Genomic DNA, 11,258 nt, shown 5'->3' with positions numbered 1-11,258 from the left:
ATGGTTCCTTAGTCTTTCCTTTGTCTTTTATGACACATTGACACTTTTGAAGAATACTGGTCAGTTGTTTTGTAGGAAGCTCTTCAATGTGAGTTTGTTTGATCTTTTTTCATGATTAGAATGACATTTTGCGTTTTTGACAAGAATACCACAGAAGTTGTATCCTGTCTTCAACCCATATTGTCAGGAGTTTCATGATATTGACTTTGAGCAGTTGGTTAAGGTAGTGTCTGTCAAGTTTCTCCACTGTGAAGTTACTATTCCCTCTTGTTATTAATAGGTGAAGTTACTATTCCCTCTTGTTATTAATAGATATCTCAGGGAGATTCTTTGGGATTATGCAAATTTGTTTCTCCTTTAACTTTCACCCAATCATTTTAGCATTCATCCTTCGATCTTGCCTGCTACAATTATTACTGTGGTGTCCTAATGATGATTTTTTTATTTATCTCACTCATTCTACATTTACTGCCTGGAATTCTTCTGTAAGAAAGAAGATTGTCTCTTCTCCACCATTTATTTATTCAATTGTTTATTTATAGCAGTATGGACTTATGGGTATTTTATTCTGTAAATTATGATCGAATACTATCATTATTTATTTTGTTGCTCAAATCTACAATATGATTTAAATGGTAGAATAGAATTACATGTCTGTACCACAAATTATTATTATTATATATTTTGAGACAGAGTCTTTGATGCCCAGGCCAGAATGCAGTGGCAAGCCCTTGGCTCACTGCAACCTCCACCTCCCGGGTTTAGGAGATTCTCCTGCCTCAGCCTCTCAGGTTGATTACAGGCATGTGCCACCATGCCTGGATAATTTTTGTGCTTTTAGCAGAGACGGGGTTCGACCACGTTGGCCAGGTTGGTCTCGAACTCCTGACCTCAGGTAATCCGCCCACCTCAGCCTCCCAAAGTCCTGAGATTACAGGCCTGAGCCCCCGCGCCTGGCCTGTACCACAAATTATTGATCCAGTTCTTCAGTGTTGGACATTCAGGTTGTCTTCAGTTATTTGATGCCATTAATGATGTTTGAGATACACACATCTTTGAATTTTTTATGTGTTTCCATAAATTAGTTTTCTAGTAGGGGAATTACTGGATGTTGGAGAAGTTTATGCTTTTGGTTTTGATCCAAGAGGGAGAAATTGTCAACATGCCAACATGGAAATTATACACTCCACACACTCCACCCAGACTACCCAGCTGTGCCCAGAGAGGTGTAAATCCAAGTATCCTGCCGGCAGGGTGATTTAGCTCAGTCGTCCATAATCTGTACAACACATAACAATAAAGTTATTGATGTTGAGGAAGATACTTCCGGTAGGGGCATTTCTGTTTCCATTGGGTCCTGTCGTCTCCACCTTCTACGTTTAAACCGGAAATAGTCGTATCCATTTAAAGCCACGTCTGTACTGGCCTCGGTCCCGCCCCCTACACTGCCGAACCGTTTCCGGGGTCAGGGCATTCCGGCCCGCCCCGCCGCCGATGCAGTGCTGGACGCTCCGGTTCTCCCGGAAGTGGCCTGGGTCTCGCTGTCTGGGTCCCCTCCATCCCGCTGCTGCTGAAGGCCGCGGGGGCGGCGGCGATGGCGGAGGCGGCGCTGTTGCTTCTGCCCGAGGCGGCGGCGGAGCGGGACGCTAGAGAGAAGCTGGCTCTCTGGGATCGGAGACCGGACACGACGGCGCCGCTGACCGACAGGCAGACGGACTCGGTGTTGGAGCTGAAGGCGGCGGCAGAGAACCTGCCGGTGCCAGCCGAGGTGAGGTGATGGGCAGGAACTGGGCTGGGGCGACGGGGCTGGGATTCTCCTCGGGCGCCCCGGCAGGACCCCGACCTCACCAACCTCTCCCCAGGATATGTCTCCACTCCTCACTGGCCATGGTGGCGGATCCGGTGGGAGGGGCCTCTCACCTCCCAGGCTGTCAGGCTTCGCGCTGCCTGCGACCCCGACTCTAATCCTGCCCGGGGACGACTGTGGGGGCACGTTCTGCGGCTGGTGCTCGCCGGAATCCAGTCCTCCCCCAGCAGCATGGAACGGTTGACCCTGAGCCTTGCAGCGAGCTTCTTGCCCCAGACAAGGCATCCTGTCAGCCGAGGCGTAATCTTGCTGCCCACTCTATCCCAGAAGGAGAGGCAGCCAACCCGAGGTGCTGTGCTGCAGGACAGTCTCCAACGAGTGCTCATTTACCGCCTTAATGAATCACCTAGGTTGCTTTGTCCATGGGGGTCTTGGGGAGACCAAAACTTGGTCCTGAGTGACAGTTTCATTTATCGCACATTGAACTATGAGCTCTCAATCTAGTGCAGGTTATGGGTGATCAGATTTATTTCACCTATTGCAAAGCAATAAAAATGAATTTTATTTGAAAGCTGGCTCAGTACATTATTAAGCAGTGCTGGTTTTTGGTTTTAGGGTCATCATGTTTGATCCACTTACCATTAGGATATTATGCACTACTGCTTCTTGTGTGATTCAATTCAATTAGTTGTAATAGCAGGAAGTAACATGAATTGTCACGTTTGACAAACTTTTTCCAGTTTTGAGGGCCAGGTTTAGGAGGATTATTTTATATAAGCAGTGGTGATAGTTAATTTTGATGTTGGAAGCATTCTTTTCTCTCGCTCTGTCGCCCAGGCTGGAGTGCAGGGGCGCGACCTCGGCTCACTGCAACCTCCACCTCCTGGGTTCAAGCGATTCTCCTGTCTCAGCCTCCCGAGTAGCTGATCACAGGTACTTGCCACCACGCCCGGCTAATTTTTTGTATTTTTAGTAGAGATGGAGATTCGCCCTGTTGTCCAGGCTGTTCTCGAACTCCTGACCTCAAGTGATCTGCCCTCCTCGGCCTCCCAAAATGCTGGGATTACAGTCGTGAGCCACCGTGCCAGGCCTGAAGCATTCTTTTTATACGATTTGGAATTGTGTCCAAATGCAGATTGAGTTTAGAGTCTTCAGCTTTTTCTGTCCTCCAACTTTAGAGGTTGGATTTAAACGTTCTCTTCACATTCAGTGTTGTATGCTCTGCCATCAAATAGGCGTTCTTTCTTGGGTTTCTGTTTCCACCTCTAGGATGTGGTACCGGAAGTGGATCTGAAATAAACGAAGGAACAGGCGGAAATTTCTTTGGCTTGGCTATCAAACTCTTTTATATGCTGGATAATAAAAGTTGTTTGCTCTGTAAATTTTCCAGTCTGTTTATAATTGATTTGGCTCCTTACTGCAGCAGGATGCTTGGACTTAATAGCAGTGGCGGTGTGATGGGGGAGATGCATATTCTCCAAAAAAATTTGTTTTCATTGCCATGGGTCATAAACTATTATTTCTTATTCTCATTGAGCATGAAGGAGAACGTTTGGAATGAACTAAATGGAATCTTTCATTTTCACCCCATTCTTTCATATTTACCATTGGCCACATGCAGTCTTTAACATATGTTATGTCCCTACTCTGAGTTAGGTATCGGAGATAGAAAGATAAATAGGAAAGACGAGATCCTTAACCTCATAGAGCTGACATAATTGTGGGGATCATTATTATGGAAAAAAAGAACAAAGAAGGTATGTTCAGACGGTGGTCCATAATATAAGGAAAATCAAATAGGATGGTGTGACAGAAAGGGATGAGGTGTGCCCTTTTAGAGAAAGAGGGAAGGCCTTTCCAAGGAAGTGACAATCTGAGATGAGAACTGATGATGGAATACCTGAAGCTAGCCTTATAAAGACTTAAGAAATAACGTTGCAGCTGGAAGAAAGAACAGTGTAAGGTCATGGGTAGGGGATGAGCTTAAGGAGTTCAAGAATTCAGTGAGGGTCTTCTGGTATGTGCAGCTCAGTATTGGATTCCTGTGAGAATGCAATAGCTGAGGCCAGATGCGGTGGCCCACGCCTGTAATTTCAGCACTTTGGAGGGCCAGGGCGGGCGAATCACTTGAGGTCAGGAGTTCAAGAGCAGCCTGGCCAACATGGCAAAACACCATCTCTACTAAAAATACAAAAATTGGCTGGGTGTGGTGGTGCATGCCTGTAATCCCAGGTACTGGGGAGACTGAGGCACGGGAATCACTTGAACCTGGGAGGTGGAGATTGCTCTAAGCCGAGATTGCACCACTGCACTCCAGCCTGGGTGACAGGCAAGATTCTGTCCCCCCAAAAAAGAAGGCAATAGCCGAGCTGGTTATGCACACATCCTGGAATCTTTGAGAAGGCAGTTCTCATTGCTCTTCAGCTTTACAGCCCTCATTTTCCTTTTCTAAAGTGTTTATATGTCTGTTGGGAAGACTTTGGAATTAATTTTTTTAGCCCTATTACTACTCTTTTAACATTGGCACCAAAAGAGAGTGCCACAGTTTTCATTTTGTCCAATCAGTGTAACTCAAGGATTTTCTGTAGTGTTTCACAATTGTCACGAGATAAATTACTTCCAGAACAACTGGAACTGAGCAGGCTAGTAGAATAGCAAGAGGCCAACTAACCCTAAGTACATATCATAAAGATGTTAACTTCTTTAGAGAATAGCTTCTCTTTTATGAAAGAGAACTAGTCTTAAAAAGGAATTATACCCTTTTTTTGGCATTAGAGAAAATAATTTACAATCGAATATTAGGTAGACTTTTGTAGTCAAGGCAAACATTAGTAGTGAGGGGCCTATTTCTGTTGAATTTAGTAATTCTTGATAAAATGCTAAAATAATTTACCCCAACATTTACCTATAATTTACTGTTACAGCTGTTGTTTTCTTGTAGGCTGTGTGACCTTAGATGTGATGTTTATCTTTTCTAAGCCTTAATTTTCTTCTTTATAAAATGGGGACTTAACTCATGGTGAGTACTTATCTCATAGGGAGTTGTGAGAATTATGTGAAATCACCTATGTAAGGTGCACATGGCAAGTTACTTGCTAGTATTACTCTTGTGCTTTCTTTCAAATCATTCACATCTAAAAAGAATAGATTAGAATCCTGTGATGCTGAGGTGGTATAGGTGTCATTCGGACCAAAGGTAAGAAAAGGAGAGGTTAGGTGCCTTGAGGAAGGTTCTGAGACTCCACCTATACCTCTTCAGTAATTTGCTCCAAACGGAGAACATAACATCAGGTTTCGTTTAGGGAGTTAATTGATCAGATTGATTATAAAAGTGGTTTTCTCCAACCCAGAGCTCTGCAAGAAGTAAAGCTTGGGAGAGAGAGGTATGTTACTTGTTATTTCATGGACCTGCTCAGCTGGTCAGGCAAAACTTGAGAATTTATTGTAGTTACTATTTAATGGTAGTGTCTCCATTTGCATGAACTATACAGTAGCTCTGCAGCACTGGCCCACCAGCAATCTAGAACTGTGTTCTCTCTCTAGTGGTATCTGTCTGCTCCATCTGGAAGCCAGGACAGTGCTGGTAAGCAGGAGGCATTCAGTCTCCTCCTCCTTACAAGTGAATGAGAGGTCAGGACAGGAAAGTGTGTGATACCACCACACCCCTTTTTGACTTGTTATTCTATACCAGGTGTTTTGAGAAAGGAAGACAGCTGCCTAGTCTATTTAATGGGGGCATTTCCTCATATGCTATTAAAAAGCAACTTGTTTTGCTACTTTAAAAAATGATTTCTTTGAATTGTTTGCATTATGGCTTCTCTTGCTTGGTTTGAGAGAAGATGGTTTTGTATTAGAACCAGGAAACAAGGAGCCTCTTTTTGCCTCTAGTTTTTCAAGTTCTTGTGATTGAAAAGTAGTATTTGTACTTGGAGTAATCAAATAGAATACTCTTTTATAAATTTAGACTATATTTACTCGCATCTAGGTTACAGAATATGTCTGGAATATCTGTAGTAGTTTCTCAAGTACAGTTTTCAAATTATTTATTTTCTAAAGTTAATTAGAAAAAACTTTTTTGGCTCAAGATAACAGACTGAGCACACGTGTATGACACCCCTAGATCCCTTTGAAATGACAGTAATAAATGTGTGGCACACCACACATTGATGGTATCAGTGAACCTGAAAGTTGGACATATTTATAGAAGGCAGGAAGCAGGTAGTGTTCCTTTTGAAAACCATTCTAAAGACTTAACCACAGAACCAGGTGCAAATATTATAAAATTTGATAATCTAAAAAAGAGATAGTACAGGTGACAGAATTTGAGAGTAAACAGGGAAGAGATATAGAGGCACTAATTTCTTTATCTTACATGGTGAAGTAAGAGTGTATAGATAGGACCTAAAATTGATGAATTCAAACACAAAGCAGTAAATCTTTTTTTGTTTAAGAGTTGTAGAGTTAACATAAAAGAATACTAAAAATGGTTAAACTGGTGAAAAGTGAGGGTGGTGGAGAACGTTACTTTTCATTTTAAGTCTTCTGATGATTTGGATTAAAAACAATTATATTCATATATTTTGAATAATTTTCATAAAAGATTGATCAAAAATTCAAAAGTATTTCTTTAGTGCCTTCTACTTTTATAGTTCTTCATTTTACCCTCAGACTCCTTAGAAAAACTTCTCAAAATATAAACATTGGTACTGGCTTAAAGAAGAAGAATTGGACGAGCAGGGGAGAGGGAAGAAGGGAGACTTGCTTTTCACTGAAATATCATTCTGTATTCTTGAGACTTTTAAAATAAGCACCCTTTATAGTTTAATGACAAGTCATGACAATGTAAGAGTAAATTCTGTCTTTTCCTTATACTCTGTTGAAGAGACATTTTAAAATGTTGCATATTAAGTGAAAAAGGCTAGGTGTGTATACTGTTATTTGGGTTTAAGAAAGGTATACTTTCTTTGTATATGCATAGACCATGTTAGAAAAGATACTTAAGAAACTAGTAACATTGATAGCCTGCCCCTGAGGAGGAAACTAGATGGCTGGAGAATGAGTACAAGGGGAAGGAGACTTTTCACTGACTCCCTTGAGTTTTGTGCCTTGAGATTTATTACCTATTCAAATAAATACACTTAAAAGGACAGCTCTATGTATTATACATGATTCTGGAACAAAAGGAATTATACTTTTTATCTGGGATTTGTTATATATTGTGAGGTAGTATTAGAATTATGCAGTGTAAGGCCTCATGAACTCTGATGGGAGAATATGATTATTACACTACTTATTAAAAAGGTGAAATAATGTAGATGCACTTGCAGTTATAAGAAATAATACTGAGAGATCTGTACACTTTCCCCAGTTTCCCACAATGGTAACATTTTGCACAACTATAGTATCTGGTGTCACAACCGGGATTTTGACATTGATCTACATTCTTTCGGATAGATTTATAATCGTTTTTCTCAAAAGAAATTGAATTACAGATGGATATGGGTCTAGGTGATATTGGGACTGAAGTTTGCCAGGTCCTTTGTGTATTTTCAGTTTTTTTGGTGGTTGTCTTAGGATTTACAATATACAGATGGTCCCTGACTTATGATGGTTCAGCTTATGACTTTTGGCTTTATGTGAAAGCTACATGTATTCAGTAGAAAGTGTACCTGTGGTGCTGGGCATGGCAGTGAGCCACAGCTCCCAGTGAGCCACATGCTTTTGACTTAGGATATTTTCAACTTCCGATGGGTCTATTGGGCACAACCCCATCAGAGGTTGAGGAGCGTCTGTACTACCTTAATTAGTCACAGCCTACGTCTAACTATTATACCACTTCATGTATATAGTATAACAACCTTACAGCAGGATTCTTTGGCTGGGCACGGTGGCTCACGCCTGTAATCCCAACGCTTTGGAGGACTGAGACAGGAGGATCGCTTGAGCTCAGGAGTTCAGGAGTAGCCTGGGTAACATAGTGAGAGCTCATCTCTACAAAAAAAAAAAAAAGAAGAAAATCAAAAAGTTAGCTGGGTGTGGTGGTGCTTGCCTGCAGCTGCAGCTACTTGGGAGGCTGAGGCAGGAGGATGGCTTGAGCCCCAGAAATCAAGGCTGCAGTGAGCTGTGATTGCACCACGGCACTTCAGCCTGGGTGGCAGAACAAGAACCTGTCTCAAAAAAACACCCCAAAGAGTATGCTTCCATTTCTTCCTTTCCCTGTTTTGCGATATTGTTTTAGGCATTTTAATTTTACATATGTTATAAACCCACAGTACATTGTTACTACTTTTGCTTTTGACATTTCTTGCTGACTGATTAAAAAAAGAAAAACTGTCATGTGTACCTTCATTTTAATCATCTCTGGAGCACTTCAGTTTTTTGGGTAGATATGTGTTTCATCTAGCATTATATTCCATCTGCCTGAAGAATATCCTTTAACATTTCTTGTAGTATAGGTCTGCTGGTAATGAATTCTCTCAGCTTTTTTTTTTTTTTTTTTTTTTGAGACAGAGTTTCGCTCTTACAGTCCAGGCTGGAGTGCAATGGCACGATCTCAGCTCACTGCAACCTCTGCCTCCCGGGTTCAAGCGACTTTCCTGCCTCAGCCTCCCAAGTAGCTGGGATTACAGGCACCCGCCACTACACCTGGCTAATTTTTGTATTTTTAGTAGAGACAGGGTTTCGCCATGTTAGCTAGGCTGGTCCTGGACTCCTGACCTCAGGTGATCCACCTGCCTTGGCCTCCCAAAGTGCTGGGATTACAGGCGTGAGCCACCGCGCCTGGCGCTTCTGTTTGTTTTAAACAGTACTTATTTCTCCTTCATTTTAAACAGATAATTCTCTATAGGTGTAGAATTCTGACTTGAGTGTTTTTCTTTTGACATTTTAGAGATATCAGTCTGTTGTCTTCTGGCTTGTGTTTTGATGAGAAGTCTGCTGTAATTTTTACCTTTATTTCACTGTGTAGAGTATGCCTTTTTCCCTCTGGCTGTCTTCAAGCTTTTATCTTTAGTTTCTAAGAGTTTGAATATGATGTGCATAGAGGGGTTTGCCTGTGTGTATGTGTGTATTCTACTTGGGATTCTCCGAATTTTGTAGAGCTGTAGTTTTATATCTTTCATTATTTTTGTAGAATTCCCAACAGTTATTTCTTCAAATATTTCTTCCACCCTGTTCTCTCTTGTTCTCCTTCTTTTGGGATCCCATTTACACATAATCATATAATTTGATACCATCACACAATTCTTGGATGCTATGTTCAGTTTTTATTTTTCCGGTCTGTTTTCTCTGTATGATCCATTTTGGGTGATTTTTATTGACCTAACTTCAAGTTCACTGATTTTTTTTCCCTTAACTGTGTTGTTGTGTGTACTGATGAGCCCATTGCAGGTATTCTTCATCTTTGTTACCATTATTTTTATTTGTCACATTTCCTTTTGACACAGTTTTCAGTTTTCTGTTGAAATTTTATATCTGTTCATACTGCTTATCTGTGTGTTACAGCAGAGCCTTTAACATGTTAATTACAGTTATTTTAGATTCCTTGTCTGTTAGTTCTAGTCTCTTGCTCATCTGAGGCCGGCTCTGTTGATTGCTTTGTCTTTTGACTGAGCTGTTTTCTCTCTCTCTCTTTTTATTTTTTTCAAGACGGAGTCTAGCTCTGTCGCTCGGGCTGCAGTGCAATGGTGTGATCTCAGCTCACTGCAAGCTCCGCCTCCCGGGTTCACGCCATTCTCCTGCCTCAGCCTCCCGAGTAGCTGGGACTACAGGTGCCCGCCACCATGCCCAGCTAATTTTTTGTATTTTTAGTAGAGATGGGGGTTTCACCATGTTAACCAGGATGGTCTTGATCTTCTGACCTCATGATCTGCCCACCTCAGCCTCTCAAAGTGCTGGGATTACAGGCTTGAGCTACTGCACCCAGCCTGTTTTCTCTTGTAATGTTTGCCATCTCTTTTCCCCATGATTTGTCACATGTGAGCCAGTGCTTGCAGCCTGTCTCTTCCTGGAGGTGCCTGTCGCTGCCCAGATTTTTATCTGCTTGGTTACTCTGCAACACTGATGGATTCAAGACTAGTTATAATCTTGTGGATTATTTGAGTTTTTGTTATTGTGAGGGTGCAATCAACATTTCTTTCAGCTTTCTTCATCCTAGCCTAACTTTCATGTGTTTTCTGGTATATTTTCCAAATCTGAGCCTGATCACCCCAGCACCCGTTAGATACTATGTAAACAGTGCTGCTATTGAATTTTTCATGATCTATTCATATAGAACTAAATTTTACTGCTAATAGAATATAATTTTGTAAAGACAGCTTTACAAGAAGTTAGTTAGATTTATAAACTTACTGTTGCTGCTAGTAGATAGGAATAATAATAATAATATAATATCAGTACTCAAATGTATTGCTTACTATGTGTCGGGTCTGTGCTAAGTGCTTTACATGCGGCATTGCTTCAGGTGGGTTACCTTGAGCCTTGGGTGGCTCCCCAAGGAGACAGCTCATGTTGCTCGTTGGAAGGTTTCTGCAGAGCAGGTGTAGATGCTGCTTATCCCAGCACAGCTTCCTCTCTCCTCCAGAACCCCTAGTGGCAGCACACAGTTGCTGATGACACTTCAGACTCAGGATAAATTCTTACTGGATTTGAGAAACTTAATTCTTGCTGGGCCACAGTCCTTTTATACTCAGGGATTGTGTTGCCATTCAGAAAGAGTTTCCATGAGCAAGTGATGTCCTTAATGAGGCCTATTAGCTTACACCCAGGACCCTCCTGACTCTTGAGCCAGGCTCATTTGTGGGGAGAAGACAGATCAAGGACCTTCCTGAACACTTTGTCTGCAGCTTCCCGGCATTCCAACAAGCTGATTTTCCCACATCTTTGTTTTCTTTTTTACTTTTTATAGTAGCCTTATGATACAGATACTGTACCTGTGTCAGCTAAGAGAAGAAATTGAGGATTAGAAACATCAAGTAATTTGCCCAGTGTCACACAGCTTGTAAATGAACAGAAGCAGGATTCTAACTAGGCTGCATTGTAATGTACTTTACTGTACCATAAGTATAGCCCTATTTGAACCCATACACAACCCTATTTTTAAAGGACAGTGTTTCTAAATTAGTGGTGCATTTTGTACCTAGCTTATTTTAGCTTTGAAGAGAAAATGCCATCTTCAGATGAAACTTCTGTATTTAGAAAGTAGACAGGGCAGCAACTTCCTAAGACCTTGGATCATGTCTTATATCAGTGGACCTTAAATGTCATAAACTAAGAGCTGAGGGCTGAAAACTGGAATTGAACCTAAACAATTAGGCCCTTTTAGTTTCCCCAGCATCTGTTTTCCCTTTGTTTTGGTCTAAAAACAGTTTGTCTGTATGACTATAAATAAACACCTGGCCTTTCTTTGGTAGTGGAGAACTAGAAAGTACTGTAGATCTAACATTGTCAAAGT

The 11,258-nt window shown here is 41.6% G+C and overlaps 1 protein-coding gene across 1 annotated transcript in view; it reads left to right on the top strand.

Annotated features, from left to right (window-relative positions):
- The first annotated feature begins 912 nt into the window (after positions 1 to 912).
- COG3 (component of oligomeric golgi complex 3) overlaps positions 913 to 11,258 on the top strand; it is a 74,969-nt gene continuing 64,623 nt past the window's right edge. Inside the window, exon 1 of the mRNA XM_017870974.1 lies at positions 913 to 1,768. Coding sequence (XP_017726463.1) covers positions 1,595 to 1,768 — 174 coding nt within the window. The 5' untranslated portion in view covers positions 913 to 1,594. The remainder of the gene's footprint in view (positions 1,769 to 11,258) is intronic.

Source organism: Rhinopithecus bieti, unplaced genomic scaffold, assembly GCF_001698545.2.
Source record: "Rhinopithecus bieti isolate Rb0 unplaced genomic scaffold, ASM169854v2 scaffold_5273, whole genome shotgun sequence".
NCBI lineage: Eukaryota > Metazoa > Chordata > Mammalia > Primates > Cercopithecidae > Rhinopithecus > Rhinopithecus bieti.
This window is presented reverse-complemented; position numbering and strand designations above follow the sequence as displayed.